The sequence below is a fragment of the Micromys minutus genome (assembly GCF_963924665.1).
Source record: "Micromys minutus genome assembly, chromosome: 24".
Classification (NCBI taxonomy): Eukaryota; Metazoa; Chordata; class Mammalia; order Rodentia; family Muridae; genus Micromys; species Micromys minutus.
Genome location: NC_137959.1, coordinates 31750693 through 31770461, shown reverse-complemented (window position 1 = coordinate 31770461; position 19769 = coordinate 31750693). Strand labels below are relative to the sequence as shown.

Here is a 19769-nt window from a genome sequence, read left to right as displayed (position 1 = left end):
GATAACCTTGAGGCTGCGAATCAGGGGTGACCCTCAGCCAAGGTCTGTCTGACAAATGTCTTTACCAGGCCTTCAACAGAAAGCGGAGCACGAAGGTATCAATGTTGAGCAGCTGCCCAAGCATCGCTACCTGGAAACTTCAGACACTTGGTGCGCAATAAAAGAGGGTGCTTAATAAAAAGGAATTTGAGAAAGAAAAAGGAAAACAGGGTATGATGATTCTTGCCTCTAACCCTGGCAGCGGCAGAGGCGGATAAATGTTTGTGAGTTCAAGGCTGCCTGGTCTGTACAGCAAGTTTCAGGCTAGCCTGGGATATACAGCGAGACCCTGCCTCAAAAAGACAAAACAAGACCAAACCAAACAACCAAAAAACAACCAAAAAATAAAAAATAAAAACAACAAAACTTCCTCTGTGGCTAGCCCAAAGCCTGGAGACTTTTGAGCAAGATGAAGGGTAGCGTGCCCCCTGATGCCAGTATCGTCTGTCCCTGGGAGAAGTCCTGCAGGGGGTGGGGGGAGGGGACGCCCATGCACACTACCTGTCCGCTTGCTCTGCCCTTCCTCACCGCCGCTCCCCTGGTCTTTGGCCAGCTCCTCTGGGTCAGTAGATGCTTCGCAGGGTCCCTCGGCATCTTCAGCGGCTTCTTCTAAAATATGGGAAAGACAAAGATGTAAACGATGAAGACTGGGAAGATGTGAAGGACTCCTAGTCCCCACGGCCCAGAACTACTGACCACAAAACACAGATGTCAGTGTCTGTCCCCGTCTTCCTAGTGGCCCAGCGAGGCTGGCCGTGCTAAGGATGCACTTTAGTCCAAGGACAGCTGCAGCGGGGCTTCGAGTGGGTGTTTCCAGACAGGTTCCAAGGGCCTCCCCCGGCCCCGAGCTCTCCCTGAGTGAGGTAGTCACTCATCCCCTCATCCCTGGATAGACTAGATCGGACCCAGGTGCCGAGGCCTCACTGGCCTGGCACTGTCCATGCGTGTGCCAGATGATGACAGGCGTTCTGGGAGCCACTTACGTCCTCAAGAGTCACAGAACGTCAGTGATATGGTTTGTGGGGACAGGGAGTCCTAGAAGCCCAACTGGAGAGGCGAAGAGGTGAAGGCGCGGCAGAACGGCCATGTCTGAAAGCAGGCCGACTACCAAACCAAATGTTGTCTGCCCGAGTGGAGAAGGAAAGACTCTTGGGGTGCTGGGGTGGGGATTGCTCTCTCTGTTCCTCTGGCCAGCTGGATCATTAACCAAAGCGCACATTTAATAGGGTAAGAGGAAGTGTAGGGGCCTTCGTGAGAAACTCTTGTCAACCTGGTGGTTCCCAACAGAGATAGGAGGAGAGAACCAACCCCATAAATCTGTTCCCTAACCTCCATACGTGGGCCGTGCGGGGGCACAGCCACACCCCCTCCACCCCGACGTGGGCCGTGCGGGGGCACAGCCACACCCCCCCCCACCCCGACGTGGGCCGTGCGGGGGCACAGCCACACCCCCCCCACCCCGACGTGGGCCGTGCGGGGGCACAGCCACACCCCCCCCACCCCGACGTGGGCCGTGCGGGGGCACAGCCACACCCCCCCACCCCGACGTGGGCCGTGTGGGGGCACAGCCACACCCCCCCACCCCGACGTGGGCCGTGCGGGGGCACAGCCACCCCCCCCCGCACGCAGGTTACGTTATCCACACGCAGTACTGAATTTTTAATGACTAAAGCCAAAGAACCGAGGTGGGAATCACTTGATATGGTAAGAGTCTGAAGAACACACCTCTCAGGGCTCAGAAGCTCGAGGACGTGTACGCACAGCCACGCCCATCACAGGAAGTCCAGACCAGACTCAGAAACGATTTAGAACCCTGGACTGGAGTTCTAGCCGCCACCGACATGGGACTCTCCAAAGGCCAAGCCCACATTTTTGTTTGGAGAACAAAGATCTTACAACTGTGGCCCAGGCTGTCCTCAGTCCTACTTTTAAAAGAATCCAGGTATTCAGGTGTTATACCCTCTGACCTTCCGCCAAAAAAAAAAAAAAAAAAAAAAAAAAAAATCTCTAAATTCTATCCCATGGGAGTCAAATCAGTCACCGGGAGCTGGTCTGTAGACGCTTCCAAAACTCAAGGCCAAAAAAGGATCACTCTAGACTTAAGTTCTCCTAACTCTTCTAGAAAGATGGTAGATATCGATGGCTGGAAAAATGAACTCAGAGGATGAAGAATAGTTTTTCTTCCCAACAGCAGAGAGCCCCAGAGGCAATCCCTTGGGCACCGCTTGCTCAACCTGACCTCGGGGCTCTCCAGCTTTTGTGCATGTCTTTTTTTTTTTTTTTTTTTTTGGCTCACTGCACCACAAAGCTAATGCTGAGCCTCCTGACCTTACCCATAGTTTGAAAAGACAAAAAACAGGCATCCGTGGTTTGACATTCATGAGATATACAGCTCAGTATTAACAGCATGCAAGGCTTTGCAGAGGGGGAAAGGCTTAAGCATGAGAAAGATGAGTCAGTTGTACCAAAAGATACGTGTGCCATCTTATGCCGGGGGCGGGGGGAGGTGAGCCTGCGAGTCCTGAGTTCTAGGGCTTTTGATTAAGATGGTTATAAAATTCACCAATGGAAATACCAGCAGTAAGCTAAACAATATTAAATCAATATTAAACTGGGCATATGCACACTAGCTGGGCATCTTAAATATGTTCCACGGCACAAGTCATGAGTGGCACGGATAAAGTACCTAACTGGGATTAGGCGGAGAGATGGCTTAGTGGGCGCATCTCTCGGGCACACACCACCCATGACCACCTTAGATGGAAATGGTCTGACTCTTACGATAGACAGCTCCCCACCCAGCGATGAACAGTGTGCCAAGGTGTCTCACTTGGAGGGGGTAAATGCCCACCCCACCAGGCCGGCAGAGTCAAGGCCAGCAGAGATCAGGGTGGTCACCTGGGACTGACACCCAGGGCTTGACGCATTCAAGCAATTCCATTTAGGAGGCAGAGATGGCGAACTGTGGGGGCATCACAGATTCGGGAATCCGTGAGGAAAACGCAAGGAGCGGTGCAACTACTCCCAGAACCCTCGCTCTGAACCTGCTCTGTGCAAACAGAAGGCAAAGACCAGTACGTTTTAAGGTGGTGGTGGTGGTGGTGGGAGGGGAGGGGAGGGGACAAGTTAAAAGAGGAGGTTACTTTACCTTCGGGAGATTATTATTATCATCATCATCTTTATTAATTTTGATTTTTCTTCAAGATGTGCAAAACCCATCCTTCTTGAGTTTTTAGGCTTTGTTTTATCATCTATGGCTTGTAAACTAAGAGAATGCTGTGTATGAGCTCTAAGAAGAACAATTAAGGAAATTCTGGACAAGCCAGCGCCCTTCACAGGGGATCAGTGTGACCTCACCCCCATTTTTTAAACAACAACAACAAAGGTCTCATTTAGCCAAATAGGAGAGTTCCTGCAGTTCCACATGTGACCTACAGGTGTCGCCCTCTGCATGGCAAGGCCTGGAGGGCAGCTGGCTAGGAGGCCTACAAGTCTGGGCTGCTGAACCTGAGCATGTGGAAACAATGTATGTTTCTGAGAGAATGGTCTAGTCCTGGGGAAATAGAACATTCATAAGCAGTTACACCATCTGTCTTTAAACCATCATCATCAACAGCGAGAGGGGGTAAAGGCTCTTTAAAATGGATGAAAGCCCAGGCTGACAGTAACCGGAAAACCGTGAGAGCTGAATACCAATAAAGGTAGAGAAATTATTTTAAAAAAAAAAAAAAAAAAAAAAAAAAAAGGGGGGATGCAGACTGCAAATCTGTTTGGACAGCTTGGGCTTGTGAGGCTTTGCAGACAGGGTGTGTCTTTACTGGCCCCAGAAATGTCACGCAAGCTTTTTCACCAAAGGCCACCGGAAGGAAAGTGTTGGTATCCTGACCCCTCACATGTGTGGTGGCCAGGGGTGTGCACCAGCATCTGGCTCTGAGCCAGAGCCTGGCCACTGGATGGGACTGCTCGCTGCTCCCAGCCCTCCTTGGGGCTGTAGGTTGGACACGCACACACCCTGACAGAGCTCGGGACGGAGGGGTAGTTTCACGAATTACACCTTCTGGCCCTGTGTAGTGGCAACTGGCCGTGGGTCACCCCAGGAGCCAAGTTTCTGTTTTTCTTTCTGTAGCGTCAGCTACGGACAGATGGTGTGAACAACTCAAGGCGTGGGCTGGCCATGGGTTTTATCTGGAAAATTCTGTCCTTTGCTCAGGGGAACAGGTTGCTCTCCCTCCAGCCAACACTCGGAGCAGCCTCCAGGGACACTCTCAAAGCTCAAGCTTTGAGACCTCAGCCGGATTTCCCTCGGAGCACTCAAGAAATGATGCTTCACATCCCAATGGCGAGGACCCTTACTCCAGGTTGTGGCAGACCTGGGCAAGGAGGTCAACTCTACCCCAGCCCCGGGTTCTCAGCCCAGTGCACCCCAATACAATTCTAGGTTTGGAGACAGATACCAGAGGAGTTGGTCTCAAAAGCCCTGCAGGAACCCACCTCAAAGGTCATGCCAAACCCTGACCTTCAAGTTAGGGTAACTCCTCTTAATCTTACATGTTTTCTTGCCAAACTGTGAAGGGGAAACTTTATTTTATTTTTGACCACTGAGTCTCAGGCTGGCCTCGAATACGAATCATACATTCTCCTGCCTCCACCTCCCATGTGCTGGGAGGACATACATACATACATACATACATACATACATACATACATACATACAGCCACCACTTCAGGCATACGCTTCACTGGGGAAGAAAAGGGGCTCCATGCCTGCTATGCAAGGAAACGGTGAAACCCAGCATGGTCTTCTAGATGGTCTTCCATCTGCCCCCCACTGCCAAGTGTAAGGTGGCTTAGGACCCTCCTTACGACCCTCATTAGGGCTGGGCTATCCCAGCCTGCTCTGCTCTCTCTCAGTTCCTGGTGAGGTGAAGGGCAGAGCCCTCAGGTGTCCCTAAAAGAAGCAGTCCAGGGGGTTGAGGGGACAGTACCTCAGACCTAGAGAAAAAACCACACCCAAGTAGCTTTGCTCCCCACAGAGGTGAACTGCTCTCTCCTCTCTCCTGACCAAGGGGACAACAAGAGTCCCCTGACTCTCGACTTCTCCTGAAGGAGAAGTCTGTTAGCTGGCAGCCCCGTAGGGATTTGTGTACATTTTAGGAGCATCCTGGAACTCCGTGTGTAGTAGGAGTGACAAGGCAGAAGCCAAACCCAGAAAACAGCATCGTTACAAAGTCAGCAATCAACCCCACAGCACATGTTCCCCAAATCTGTCACCCACAAAAGCGTTCCAGCTAAAAAGAAAGTACCCCCCCCCCAATAATGGGTCGAGTGACGTGTCCACTGGGGGTATTTTACAAATCGCTTACAGGCTCCAAGGAAAGAGGAGTCAATCAATGATTAAGACTAATCCCTCTGTTCCTAACTCTTAACAGGATAATGTAGATTAATTCAAACCTGACAAAGCCCCCACCGTGCCTCGGTACGAGAGAAATTTGGAAATTCTCCTAAGAATCGGGGTGTCTGTACCCAAGGCTCTCACGCGAATGTGTTACTTAAATAACACACCAATCTGTGATCCCCGAAGAATGGAATTGTTCATTCCCTTTTATGGGGGCGGAGGGGGATAGAGTGAGTTTGCCTGTCGGCAGGCTCGGGAGCTGAGAAACATTAGCTGTCATGAACCACAATCAAATCAGGTTTGAAATATTTAGCACTGGCTTGGAAAAGGCGGTGGTGCGGCTCTGACTGGCGGGCGGGCGAGGTGTGCAGACGCTGCTTTCTATTATAATGGAAATATCAGGCCTGTTCTGAATATGTATAACCCAGAAAAATGTATTGATTTTTCATTCGGCATTAAAAAAAAATGAAATAGCCTGCAGCTGTCAGAAGCCTTTGTTAAAAGCCCATCCTTCCTGGAATGAGGTTTACCAGAAACAAGTTTTAATTGTACATGGGACCTCTTCTTTGAAAAACAAAATAACCAACCTGCTTACTTTGAAGGCAGGGTTAAAGCTTTGTCTTTCTCCCCGTTTGCAACCTAATTAACCCAAGGAAAGACCAACTGGGCAGGTGGGGGGCACCTCACACTCTGACCAGCAGGAGAGCCATGGAGGGTGGCTGGGGTCTCTGTGGAGGGTGGCAGGAGACTTTGCTTTGTCCTCTCTCCCTCCTTGGGTGGAGGCCCTGGATTCTAGGACTCACATGCCATATGCCCCAGCCAATCGCTTCTGTTCTCTCAGGCTTGGTTGGGATGGCAAAAAGCGTGTGCTTTATGTTGCAAAAGAGGTCAAATCCCACAACATAAAAGATGACTTGCTAAGGTCTAGATCAGACCACTTGCTTCAAGTCAAAGCCCGGGTTAAGATTTGGATGCAACAGAGACTTGTAACAGACTGTGATGCTCGGGGCAGACGGACAGACAGCTGTTCTGTTCCTAGCTTGTTCCTTCGGGTCCTTGTCTTTCCCCTCCAAGCTGATGGCGATGATTCCGCTAGATACAAATATAAAGACAGAACATATTTTCTCCCCAACCCTCACTCACACACACACACACACACACACACACACACACACACACACACTCCTCCAGCACCCTGAAGGGTGACCAAGGCCATCACAAACAGGAGATTCTCCGAGATCCCTGGGCTGTGCCTGTACCACACATTCATACCTGCTCCTACATAAAGCACCCCCAAATATGGCCTCTTTACCATTACATACTAACTTCCTTCCATCCCAGACAGTCTAGCTGGAAGCTGCCTAAGAGACAACTTAGAACAATTAGGGATTCTGGGTAAAAATTCCTCAGCTCCCAAGAATGCTCGCTGAGGTCATGTGGCTTGCCCACCACAAATACAAATTGGCATCTTAGCATCTCTTGTCCTCAGTTACTAATGTTGGGGGTGTATACATCCTCACCCACACTCAAAGAACAGGGTGTTCACACATCTGCTGACGACGGTTAGCTGGATTTTTTATTTTTAAGCTACCAAACAACTGTATCTGTACCATTTTATACTTCTTACAGATCCATTAAGGAAAATAGCACCGTGTGTGTGTGTGTGTGTGTGTGTGTGTGTGTGTGCGTGTGTGCGTGCGTGCGTGCGTGCGTGCGTGCGTGCGCGTGTGCACGAGCACACACACATCTAGAACGAGAACTACTTTAGTTCATACATCAGAAGGCTTAGAGTCTGGTAGGACAGAGCCAAGAAGCAGCAAAGAGAGGCTCCCTCTTCTGGGACATCCCTGCTTTGACTGTCTATCACATTTTTAAGCTCTGCTAGGTTGTCGGAGGGCTGCCCTCTACCAGCCTGGAGGATTGTCAGGGTGAATATGCCTACAGGCCAATTTTTCACTTTGGTGGCTGGGAAAGGGGGAAGGAAAAGTGAATCAGTCAGATTCATGACACATAGTTTATACAAAACCACCTTCTCGGAGATGACGCCAACCCACACATTCCTGGGGAAGCCAGGGGGGGCATGGTCAGGACAGGACCATCACAATGGGACAGATGTGTGCCCATGCTCTAGTGAGAGGCTTCTTCTCATGTGGGTCTTTGACGTGACCTTAGACTGAGGAATTCTCTGCTCTGTGAGGAGCTCGTTCAGCCACGACACCTGGCGGCTACATCCGGATTTCCGATGTCGCCTTAAAGGTCTAGGTACAGAGCTACCAGCCTCCCAGAGGCCTCTCAAGACAATCTCTGTGGAAGTTAGACAATGAAGGAATCCAGCCTCCTCAACACTGCCCTGACATCCTTTCTTACCCCCACCCCACCGACCTGCCTTTAGCACTGGGCTCTGAGAATCAAGGCTGGGAAGGTAAGTCTGGGTACTATTAAAAATGACTAATTGGGGGATAGAGACCATTTATGCTTTTGTATATCTGAAGATCCTGCCGATGTTTACAGAAGCAAGAAAAATGGGGATTGTGCAGCCAGAAAGCAGCTTGGGGGGGCTCCTCGGCTTCTTGCCTCTTCGCCTTCATGCTGACTTCTCTTCGGACTGGGGCAGCCACGGGACAGAGCCTGTGTGGGTCTGGAGCCCGTGGCCTTGCAGAGAAAAGTCCCCTCTCTGAGCTGTCCCTCCTGTGGAAGCAACACTGACCGGAGCTAAGAATGTAAGAATGCTGCCATTGTGTGGCCCGGACGCTCGCTGCCATTCTCCTCTCCCAGGCAAGGCCACTTGGTCATTTGAACAGTTTGTCAAAACCACACTAGAATTAAGGGGGTGGGTGGGGGTCAAGAGAGGAGAAAAAGGGAGGAAACGCCTAAAGCCTACACTGCACCAGGTCCCATTTATCTGTGTGCTGAGCAGAAGCACCTGGGCTGCCCCCTGCAGAATCCCAGAAAGGATAAAAGCATCCGTGCGGGGACAAAGCTCAACAGAATGGATGTTTTACAGACTCGCCTGGTGGCTATTCATGGGAAGGTTTCAAATGAAATAAAATAAAACGACTGAGTTCCAGTTTGTAAAATACAAACCCAGCTCTGGAAACAGGTCTCAGAACGCATGCTAAGTAAGGGGCGCAGCCACAGCCCAGAACTCTGGAGGAAACTGAGTTCAGCAGAGATTAGCATCCCCAGGCTTTCGAAGGAGCTCTGGCTGCTGCTACTGTTTTCACACGTGAAATGTAAAAAAGAAAAAGTAAAAGAAAAAGGCGGATTCCCTGAGCATGCTTTTAGCGGAGCGTGATGTGATTGTGTTGTCATTTATGGGAGATAATCGCAGACCCATCTCTCCCTTTCTCTCCCCCCCCCCATTTTCCAGTCCAAATAACCATGAAAAATTACACTTCAATGTCAGTGCCTCCACAAAGAAGGATGCTCTCTGGGAGCTTAGTGGATTTGCGGAGTTTTTCCTCTGTCTTTGGACAAGCAACAACAACAACAAAACCAAAAACCAACCAAACAAACAAACAAAAAACCCACAAAATAACTAAACCCTTACCTACAATTGTGCTTCATCTAAAACGTGACCTGACAAACACTTCTTGACAATACCCTTCCTTCCCTTGATCCCCTTTCTTTTAGACAACATTTTGCACAATTTGACCTCACAACAGACTAGAATATTCTGGAAAAGAGGCATGCAAAACAAAAGACTCTGGATACCAAGCACAGTACCCTCTCCAGCCAGTTATAAACACTGAGAAAAAAAATACTGATTCCAACTTAGGATGCTACTTGAAGAACAGAGTGGAGGCAGGGGCTGCAAGTCTTCAGGATATGCCAATTGAGAGGTGGGAGTCCTGGAGCTAGGAGGGGAGGGAGAGAGAGACAGAGACAGAGACAGAGGGGGAGAGAGAGAGAGAGAGAGAGAGGGAGGGAGGGAGGGAGGGAGGGAAGGGAGGGAGGGAGGGAGAGAGGGAGAGAAACAGAGACAGAGGCCTCTGGATGGAGGGAGAGAAATGGAACTTTATACAGTCACTCATGAGACCAAATCATTTCACAGACTTGAACGGATCATCTAAAATATTGGGGGGGGGGGTGAGGGAGGGAGAAAAAAGCAGTCAGAATTAGGGGTCCATGACCACAGGAGGGCTGCAGATGGGAGCTTCTTGGATGGGTTCTGGCTCTTTCCTGCCTGCCCCCCTCCCGGAAGAAAGGGACATTTTTCAACAGAAAAGATCTGCCTGAGAGCTTTTTAACGTTCCAGGTGTGAGGCCCAAGCAGCCCCTGCAGCATCTGTCTTTCAATAACACCCTGGTTCAAACAAACACTGCCAAGTCTCCATAGTTGAAGGGGGAGAAGACAAGATAGATAAACACACATGAGTGATAGAGTAAATTAAAGCAAGTGCGTCCACACGAGCTCGAGAGTGCGTGCGCGCGCACACACACACACACTCTCTCTCTCTCTCTCTCACACACACACACACACACACACATTCTCTCTCTCTCTGTCTCTGTCTCTCTGTCTCTCTCTCTATCTCTCTCTCACACACACACACACACACACATTCTCTCTCTGTGTGTCTCTGTCTCTCTGTCTCTCTCTCTCTCTGTCTCTCTCTCTCACACACACACACACACACACACACACACACACACACACACCCTGTGCCCAGTGTTTTCCATTATAGGAGACTGGTGTGTCCTTCAGAGTCAAAACTGACGTACTGCAGATCTTATACTTAATGCAAAAAGGCATGGGGGCAGGGAGGGCCGTGAGCTGACTCCGGCATCTATGTACAAATGAAGGTGTGTGGGAAGTGAACAGGATGTACCAGAAATGGTATTAAAGAGAGGTGATTAGAACCTAATGGGCAAACGCAAGAACCTTGAGGGATGGCTCTCCTGACGGGAACAGCAGCCGTGACGGATGCAGTACATACAGGAACAGGGGCATGGGAAGGGAGGGTGGCAGCTGCCATGCAGACCCCGGGTGTTTACAAGGCTGGGAAAGGCAAGATTTGACAATGCCAAAGTGAACTATGGATTTTTTACTAGGCAAATTAAGGGAGAAGCGGGGAACTGGTTTTGTTTCTGGCCATCAAAACTGTACAAATGGAGAAAAACAGAGCCCTGACTAGAGAGGTCTTAAGACCATCTTGTGTGAGGACAGTGAGCACGCAGAAAGCAGCTTCACCCCCGTGAAGCACGGCACCCAGGCAGGAATCCTCTCTTGCTTCCAGCAGTGGATGGCAGGGCAGAGAGGCACTGTCTGTCAATGAGCTGCTTCTGCCGGATCATAAGCCACTTATACGCACAGCTGGTAAAACAAGCCGATTCATAAAAAACAAAGCACAAACAAAGGCTTACTCTTGCCAAGCCAAATCTGACGGAACAGAAACGGGGCCAGCTTAAGTGCCGTGTCACCCAGAGAAACCCTGGCTAAACTTGCTGCCCTTCCTTGGGCAGACCCAAGACAAAGGAGGTCAATGGGTTTTCGAGGGACCGCACATCACACACAGTGCAACACAAGAGACACGTACAGAGATCCTGGAGGTAACCCAGAAGAGACTCCTCGATCTCTGCTAAGATGGCACAGCCCACTGCCTGGTCTGAGCAAAGCAGCCAGCTCTGGGAAGAAATCCTATGGCCAGACCTGACATTTGAAGATATACTGCCACACATAAAGTCAAAACCAAGGCCAGTCTCCCAAACCATCAGGTCACGGGAGCCAACACATTTCCGTCGCCAATGCCTAAGAAAGTTCAAGTGAGGCAGGACCCTGAGGGGCAGGGAACAAGCCAAACGTTTTCTGGCTCAAGAGCTTCTCCTGTACTTGTGGTGGGGACAAGCAGATGGGATGGCTAAATTGTCACTGACATAATACAGTTCTGTATGGAAGGCGGAAAATGCTTGCCTCCTCCCCCTCTTGTAGGGGACCCTGGAAAGCCCTGCCGACAGCTCCATGTGAATGCTTCTTGTCCTTGCCTGGTTCTTTGCATTTGGATCCTACGCAACAGAACAGTATTTTCTACAGTTTAACAAAATGGTAACCCACATGCCTTCTTTCACGGGGATGTTACCCACGGCGGATCCTCCTCTCCTCTCCCCAAGCTACTGTGTTTCAAACCAAGCCCTAAGATTCCTAAGCTCGTGTACCGGGTTTCTCCTCCTCTGAGGAGTTTACGAGGTCTAAGGGCGGGCTTGGCATCTTTGAAAAGCCACAGATCCCATTCCTGTCCCCGGCCCACACAGTACCACACAGCTCCAAGCATAGCTATAAAGATCAGTGAATCCTCAACCACAGCAAACACTACAGGGGACGTTAGCCAGTAAGGAGGCTCACATCTATACGCTGCAATGGCGGTGGGTGGCCGTTGGAAGGCTGAGTACTCTACCCCAAAGGCGAAACCTGGCTTGGAGAGGAGAGGTGACTTGGGAGGAAGTTTAGTTCCGTGACAAAGAGCTAGTACTAGCCACAGGCGTGACTGACCCATGAGGTTTGGAGCACAAAATTCCGTTCAATACTAATCTGGGGGTGTGGTGTGGAGATCCTTCTGCGTATGCACCGGAACTGGTAAATGTTCTAGAACTCTAGCTACAGGGAAATACCTCGGGTGGGGTCCTGCCTTCTTTTTTCAGGTGGGAGGTTGGACCCCTTACCACAAAGAGTAAGGAAAAGAAACTGCAGACCAAGGGAAGGCCTGGCATGAACTTGTAAGAAGGAAGGAATCAAAACAGTTGAGGGTTCGACACAACATCAGTGCCCAACAAAGCAGACAACAGAAGCGACCCCAACTCCTGCACATGCACCCAGCATCACCCTCAGTGGAAAGAGATAGGGAACAGAGAGTAGCCAGTGAGGGAAAAATGAAGGAGAGTGTATCTTAAAATTAGGAATGTGGGGCTCCGTTGGTGCAACTACTTGCCACTCGGAGTACTGGGGCCTGGTTTCTAGCACCCACGTGGTGATTAACTTCGGTTCTGGGATCCAATGCCCTCATCTGGCCTCCATGGGTACACAAGGCGCGCACACACACACACACACACACACACACACACACACACACACGTAGAATAAAAACAACCTTTCCAATTATGCTCTAGCAAAGAAAGCATAACAATTTCTCTTCAGAAGGTGCTAATCTGTAATGGCATAGGTACTAAAGGTTTTTGGTGATGAGTCAGAAGCAGGAACTGTCCTGAGAGAAGAGAGGACACACCAGCCCTTCGAGGAGCAGGGAGGTTGGAGAGGCATCAGAGAAGAAGGGAAGAGCTGCCGGCTGAAGAAGCAACGCTGTAAAAGGTAGGTAGCCATAGTGGGGAGAGGGGCAGAAAAAAAAAAAATCAGAGAAAATTTGGAAAATTCAAAGAGTAAATAAGCAGCTAGTCCAAAGGAGAAACCTCGTGTTATAAGACACTGTGGAGGAAAAGGGCAGTTTGCACAAACCCGGTCACCTGAGGGCTCTGCATGCATGTGGAGGAATTCTGTTTAGTGGAAGGAACTACAAGAGTCTACAAGCTCAGAGATGGACGGGGTCATTGAGGGAGCCCACAGGAGGATGAGAGCCAAACACGGAAGGAGGGGAAGGTGCTTAAGTCCAGCGACGGTCACATGACCAAGGGAGGAGGGAGGGAGCCCTATAGAGTCTCCAGCCAGGGACTGGGCAATATCCAATTCTTCTCAGTGTTTTCAGGGACAAGACAGGCGAGAATAAGCACCAAGCTTACCAGAAACAAAACCAAAAGCCCGCACTTGAATACAGGACTGGTCCTTACCAGCCCAGACATTCGAGTTGCTTGGTAAACGGTACTGTTCACTCGGCCCGCTGGTGAAATGACATCCCAGAAACCATGGAAGTCGGAAACTTACCAGGCTTTAAGACAGGACAAAGGACAATGCCTGCACTCCAACCCTCCCCTTTTCATGTCTCCAGGATCTTTTTGGGAAGGGTGGATCCCAGAAGCATTCTAGATCCAGGGTAAGTCCAAGGCGTCGGGGTGACAGAGTGGCTGTCACAGGCCTGAGTCCCAGCCACAGAGAGCTCTGCAAAGTCAAGTAATTGTTTTTCCCCTTCCACTAATAAGCTCTTCAGTGGGGGAAGAATTCAGCTTCCTGTAGTCAACAGACCCTTTTTTCCCAGTCTCTCCTCACTCCCAATAATCTAAAGTGACTGCAGTTTCGGCCCTGCCTCGCCAGCATTCAGCTCCACCAGCTGGGGTCAGAGGGTGTCAAGTGAGGGCTCTCCTTTTCTCTTCTGCTCTGCCTGCATGCAGCCCGTGCTTCTTTGTAACTGAGGCAACCTTCTTCCCTGGCCCAGCCATTATGTGGGCAGTGCATAGGTTATGCATCCCAGGAAATGGCTCTTACGGTCCAGACTGCACTGGAGGGGAATCTCTTCCCTGTAAACTAAACTACTGACTCGGAATGACCAAGCTCGGATCCTGGCTGGTGACGGACACGGCCCATTTTAGGAAATCCATGGGGGTGAGACGGTTGGATGTATTAAAGTGGGTGGCTGCTTGCAGGACTTTTGGTTCAGTTTCCTGGAAATGATTCTCATCCCCAGATTCTTTTGTGTGTCTGTCTTTGTGGACCATGGCGGGGTGGAGGGTACATCTGCACGTGTGGAAGCCAAAGTCACTGTCTAGCATCTTCTTCAATAGCTTTTCTGCCTTATTACTCAGAAATTGGAGCTCGCTTTCAGTCCCAGAGATCTTCCTGCTCCCCTCTCTGCCTCCCCAGCATCAGGAATAGGGGGTACATGCCTCAGTACCTTGCTATCACCCCATTTTTTTACATGGGTGCTGGGGACCCGGGCTCCCATTTGTATAGCAAGCACTTTACCCACTGAGCCATCTCTCTAGCCCTCTGTTCCTAAATTCTTTGCCTTAAGACCTTGCTAAGTGTTCCTGTGGTCAGTGTTTCCAGACCTCATTCTTTGCTGAGTCTGCTGCAGATGGGTGACTTCGAGTGCTGCCCTGCTCACGCCTTGCCTCATTTCAAAACACAACTCCTACTGAGCAAGGCAGCAATGGTGCTTCCCTTCGGTGGTTTCAGAGAGAGAGGGGGACCTAAGGGGCGCAGCGCTGAAAGTGAGCAGGGAACGGGCAGACAAAGAGATGGAGGGAGTGACAGACCGCACAGGTGTGGGGCACCAAGAGGGGGGCCTGCCCTGCAGGCACATGGGAAGACGGTGGTGTGCAAACCACTTGAGACTTCCTCCTGGAAACAAAGCATCAAGCGGGAGACATAGGCAGGACCACAGACCCCTGCATCCTTCTTCTGACCACCAAGCCCAACGTGCAGGCTGTAAGGGGCAGGCGTGGGGGAGAGGCTCTATCTCTATACTCAGCCAAACACCTGCATCTGCACCCCAACACTGTACAGTCCCAAGCAGTGTGTCCTTACTCCTGGCTGCACACAGGCCTGTGATGGGAATTTATTTCCCTCAATTACCAGCTCTTGTCCCCAGTCTCAGTTCATCAGCATGGTGCAGCAAAGTCAATGAAAGGCTCCACAATCAGGTAATCGAATGCACAGGGACGTCCGCAGGGCTGGCAGGGGCTGTAGCCACACCCAGCCAAGCCAAGTCACGAGGGCTCTTCACCTGGCCCCTTGCAGGTCGTCACCCACCCTGCCTGTCCCTGGAGCCTTCTGCTCCCGTGGTCATTTTCTCTGACCTGGTCATAAACGCTTTAATTGCAGAGTAAGGATACAGACAGGTGGACTGTGGGGGTGAGGGGTGTGACCGAGTGACGGTGATAAGCTTGCTCCCTTTCCTCTGCCTGTGCAGTCCTTTACCATAACCATGAGAACCAGCCCCATGCCCAGCAAGGTTATATACACGTAACCCGATGGGGGGACATGGTAGCCACACAACACCCACTTGACTGAAGTAATGCAATCCACAGTCCCATTCCGCGGATGAGGAGACTGAGGCCGAGAGAGGCTCGGTGACTGGAGAAGGTCATAGGCTGGGGTCCCACAGGGCTAATGCCAAGATGTCAGCCTCTAATGGGTTGGTTATGTTTTATAAACCACCGCTGTGGGCTTCCTGGGGGAGCACACTCTTCTGCTACCTACTCATTTGTCAGCCCACTGGCTGTCCTTGGGCGGCACCTACTCTAGGTGTGGACAATACTGCCTTGAACGGGCACAAGACAGGGACGGCTGCTGTGCTGGGGAGGGGAGGGGGTAGCAAGGAGGATGGTTGGAAGGTAAGGTGGCGAAGCAAAGGATCATGGTAAAGATGAAATGACCCTCGGTGGGAGGGACAAAGAGTACTTAAGTGAGAGGCTCAGGGAGGGTGGCGGGTGTGTCCAGACCTCACAGCAGAAAGTATAAGCTGCAGGGGCTGGGCCTGCAATGCAGAAAGCAGAGATACCGTCAGGGCTGGCCAGCTACCAGAGCAGTGACTGAAGACAAGGGTCACAGAGGTCCTGGAAGCCAAGGCCTGCCAGGTTTGGTTGGCCACTGCAGGGTCAGAGTCTTTGAACATACAGCATCCTCCTCCTCCTCCTTCTCCTCCTCCTCCCCCTCCTCCTCATCATCCTCCTAACATCTTCATGTGAGCACACACTACCTTGGGCCTAACTACCATGGCATCTGGCCTTGGTTGCAGTCCTGTTCACACGGAGGCCCCGAAAGAGGTTCCCCACAGAAAGGCTACCGCGGTATGCCTATAAATAAACTCGAGTGTGCTAAAGCTGGCTCCGAGGTGAAGGGATGCGTGGGGGGGGGGGCAACCACCCACCTGCTGCCATAGGCCGTGGTGTAGTCGTGATACCCGGTAAGCCAGCAGTGGTCACGTGAACCCCAGGCCCCACAACATGCACGGGGCAGCCGAGAGGGCAACGCGCCAGGAATGGAGCAAGCGGGACTCAAGATGGCAGCAGAGGGGCCAGGGCAGTGATGGCACAAGGACAAGTCAGCCACCGCAATGGATCCTTTTGTGTATCCCTTCTCTAAGGCCATATTGCCTGTGACGTCCCGGGAGCCTCTGCAGAGGCTCTGGATAAGCCCTTATTGAACTGGAAGATGGTCAACAGAAATTCAGAGCTGGGAGGGGGGTGGGAGGACTGCATTTTCTCACAATGGCAGTTGTGGATGAGCTGCCTCCCCTAGTGAACCCACACTCCTCTCCATAGGCCTCCCTCTTCCATGTCTTGGGGATTGTTGTTCCTCTAGCCAAGACAGGAGAGGGACTGGAGCCGGGCCAGGCAGGGGAGGAGGAAATAGGAATCAGGTAAAAAGTGACCACCTTTGGGAGCCCCTTCACGGCCTGCCAGGGATGTAGTAAGGGGCAGAAAGACAAGACCAAGAGCCAGAGGGCCTGGAAGGCATGCCTGGTGGGGGGAGGGGGGAGCAAATGATGGGGTATGGGGGTAGAGCCCAGAAACTGGAAGCTGAATGAACAAGAAGCAAAGACTGGGCCAACTCTGTCCCAGCTTAAAGGAAAAGCTAGTGTGGGTTTCCTCATTGAGCGCAAGCCAGAAGAGAAGGCTCGCCAAAGCTAGGCTCCACCTCCCCTCCATTTCATTTCACCAAAACTGTGTTTGGGGAAGGGGCCAGAACAATTACTGGAGCCTGCACTTGGCTCCTTCCTTTTACAGTGCATTTCCCAGAATAAACTACCCCAAGCCTTCGTCCATCTCCAAAAAAGGCAATTGCTAAAAACCCCTTATGTCCAGCCCCTGTATCACACCCACAGAGCCATCCTCCCCTCTGGGCTTTGGGGAAGAGGAGCAGACGAGGCTGAGGGGTGACTGCTTAGGTCCAGTGCTTGTGGATGCTGTGCAGTGTGGGGGCTGATCCCCCCACTGAGCAGTTAGGGACTTCCCAAATCGTTAACCTTTCTCGGAGTGCATTGTACTGGGAGGTGCTCCCTCGGATGCCTATTCAGGAGCCCCATTGATTCACTGCACACTCGGTGCCTTCAAAGTTGTTTATGATCAATATGCAAATTGCTCACGGCATTGATCTAGTATTAATTTTCAATTAGGGAATCCACAAGGGGTCTCTGAGGGTCAATACCTAACAATGCAAAGCGAACTCCGCTGCAGAGAACTGGGCCTGATGCTGCTAAAAGCTTCCCTAAGCCACCTCCTCTTAGTGCCAGGCCCTCTGGGCTGTTTCTGTGCTTGGCTCATTTGGTTCCCTCCGAAGTCAGGACCCCTTCATTCGACCATCTCTCTTAGCCTGGATCCGGGGCTGCTGCCCTGTGCCACTGCCACTCCCGGGCAGTGCCAAAGGAACCCCTCCTGGCCTGCCAGTGTGCTCCCCTGACATCCGGCCTCCTGAGTTGATGCCCCCGGACATGCCTCCTCAGCTCCCCGGCTCCCCATGCCACACCCTGCCCAGACCACTCACTCCCCCGGCCCCCAACCACACATACCTTCTCCCTCTCTCCCTCTCCCTTGTTTCTGCTTAGTCACGGAACGTCACCTTGGCATGCTGCCACGGCTGGAGCTGGCGAGCTGCACGGTCCCCAGAAATCTCAGGCAGTCAGGCAGAGCTGCCAGGCTGCCAGGTTATGCTTGGCAAACACCCCACTGATGTCATTTCAGAAAATCAGGGAAGGGAAAGGGCCCGGCTTCAGATCATCGGTTTCTCCTTTCTTTTAGGGGGAAAAAAAAAAATTTGTCTTCCTAATGAAACATGGGGGCTGGGGGGAGGTTAATTACTTTACCAACCTCGCTCATGGTTCCCAGAAGAGGCCATGGCCCGCCCTCCAGGAGCACAGGGGAATGACTGTGAGCTTCAGATGGGGTGTCCCCGGGGGAGAACATGCCCAGCTGGGACCGGAGTGACCGGGGGACTCAGTCATTCCATTACATACCTAACAGCCCCTTGGAGACTCCTGTAGGAAGGCTGTTCAGCCAGAGGGTAGGAGGAGAAACTCATATATCCAGTCCCACCTCCACAGGTGTGGGGCTCTGGCACTCCCGAGTTAAGGCTCAGCCTTTTCTCTCTGCCAGGGGCGGAGATGTTTACTTTCTCCATCCACAATACTTTCCAGAGGGCTAGGCTCTCTTCCATGGAGCTTCCTGAAGACCCAGAACATGCCACATGGGTAGTTATCTGCCCGCTGTCTGCGATGCCACTCACTGGGGCTAATCTCTTCGTTAGCTAGCGAGGCTAATTGGTTTATGGATAACATTAATTGCCATGTTGCTCATTAATGGATGAAATCTTTATTGGTGCCATTGATCAGTAGACTTGTTAGCTGGCCTCCTAACCAATGGCGGATGTAACAAGCTCTCTTATTGGCATATCAATTAATAAAATCAATTCCTGGCCAACGGCTGCCATTCGGTTTCCTAGTTGCCCCAGGGTAGGAGACAGAACTATGTCCAGCATCCCGGTACTTGAGCGGCCTACCCAAAGCCCATCTGGGCTGGGTGCTATTCAGGGTTCATCTAACAAAAAAACAAATGGTTTTTTTGGTTTTTGTTTGTTTTTCTCCCAGCTCTTGCATTTGAAAACCATTCTTCTGCATTCTAGAGATGACACCACTGTTTTGCTGTGGCAGGGGTTATGAGCTGGAAGGGAAGCAAGGAGGGACTCTGACAGCAAACAGAAGGACTGGGAAAGTCGAACGTGTCTACAGAAGGGGCCAACGGAACAGTCTGATCCCCAGGCTAGAACCTGGCCACACTCGCAGGCAACCCTGGGTCCAGCGTGAAAGCACCTACTGCAGCCTTCAGCTCTTGGGCACTGTCTCACTCAAGGTGTTGGCAGCCTCTGCAAGCCAGTCATACCTGTGGCTCTGTGCACCATGAACACACAGCAGTAACAGGCCTGGATGAAAACAGCCACACACACACACACACACACACACACACACACACACACACACATACACACACATACACACACACATACACACACACTCACACACACACTCACACACACTCACACACACATACACACACACACTCACACACACTCACACACACATACACACACACACACACACACACACACACACACACACACACACACACACATCTTTCAACCTGAGCTCCGGCATACAAAAAGGCTCGGCACATCAGGACCACGCCCTGCCCATCGGCACCAGGTGACTGGTAAACCTAGGTACAGAAGCAGAGCTCTGCTGTTTCAAAATACGTACAATAAATCAGCTCAACCCGACCTATATCACAGCAGCCACAGTCAGGGAGACACGGTCAGGCTCAGTGAGTGCTTAGGCACACTGTTTTAGAAAAGGGTTGGGGTACTGCAGACCTGGGGGTTCCGGGGTGAGAGCGGGACGTCCAGTAATTATCATACTAGAAAAGGATCATGTAGGCGGAGGGGGAAGCCAAGGAGAGAAAAC

At 51.3% G+C, this 19769-nt stretch overlaps 1 protein-coding gene across 1 annotated transcript in view; it reads right to left on the bottom strand.

Moving 5' to 3' along the window:
* The window catches only part of ZFHX3 (zinc finger homeobox 3), a 234879-nt gene that overhangs the window by 44744 nt on the left and 170366 nt on the right, over positions 1–19769 (bottom strand). Inside the window, exon 5 of the mRNA XM_080937029.1 lies at positions 541–648. Coding sequence (XP_080793155.1) covers positions 541–648 — 108 coding nt within the window. The remainder of the gene's footprint in view (positions 1–540; positions 649–19769) is intronic.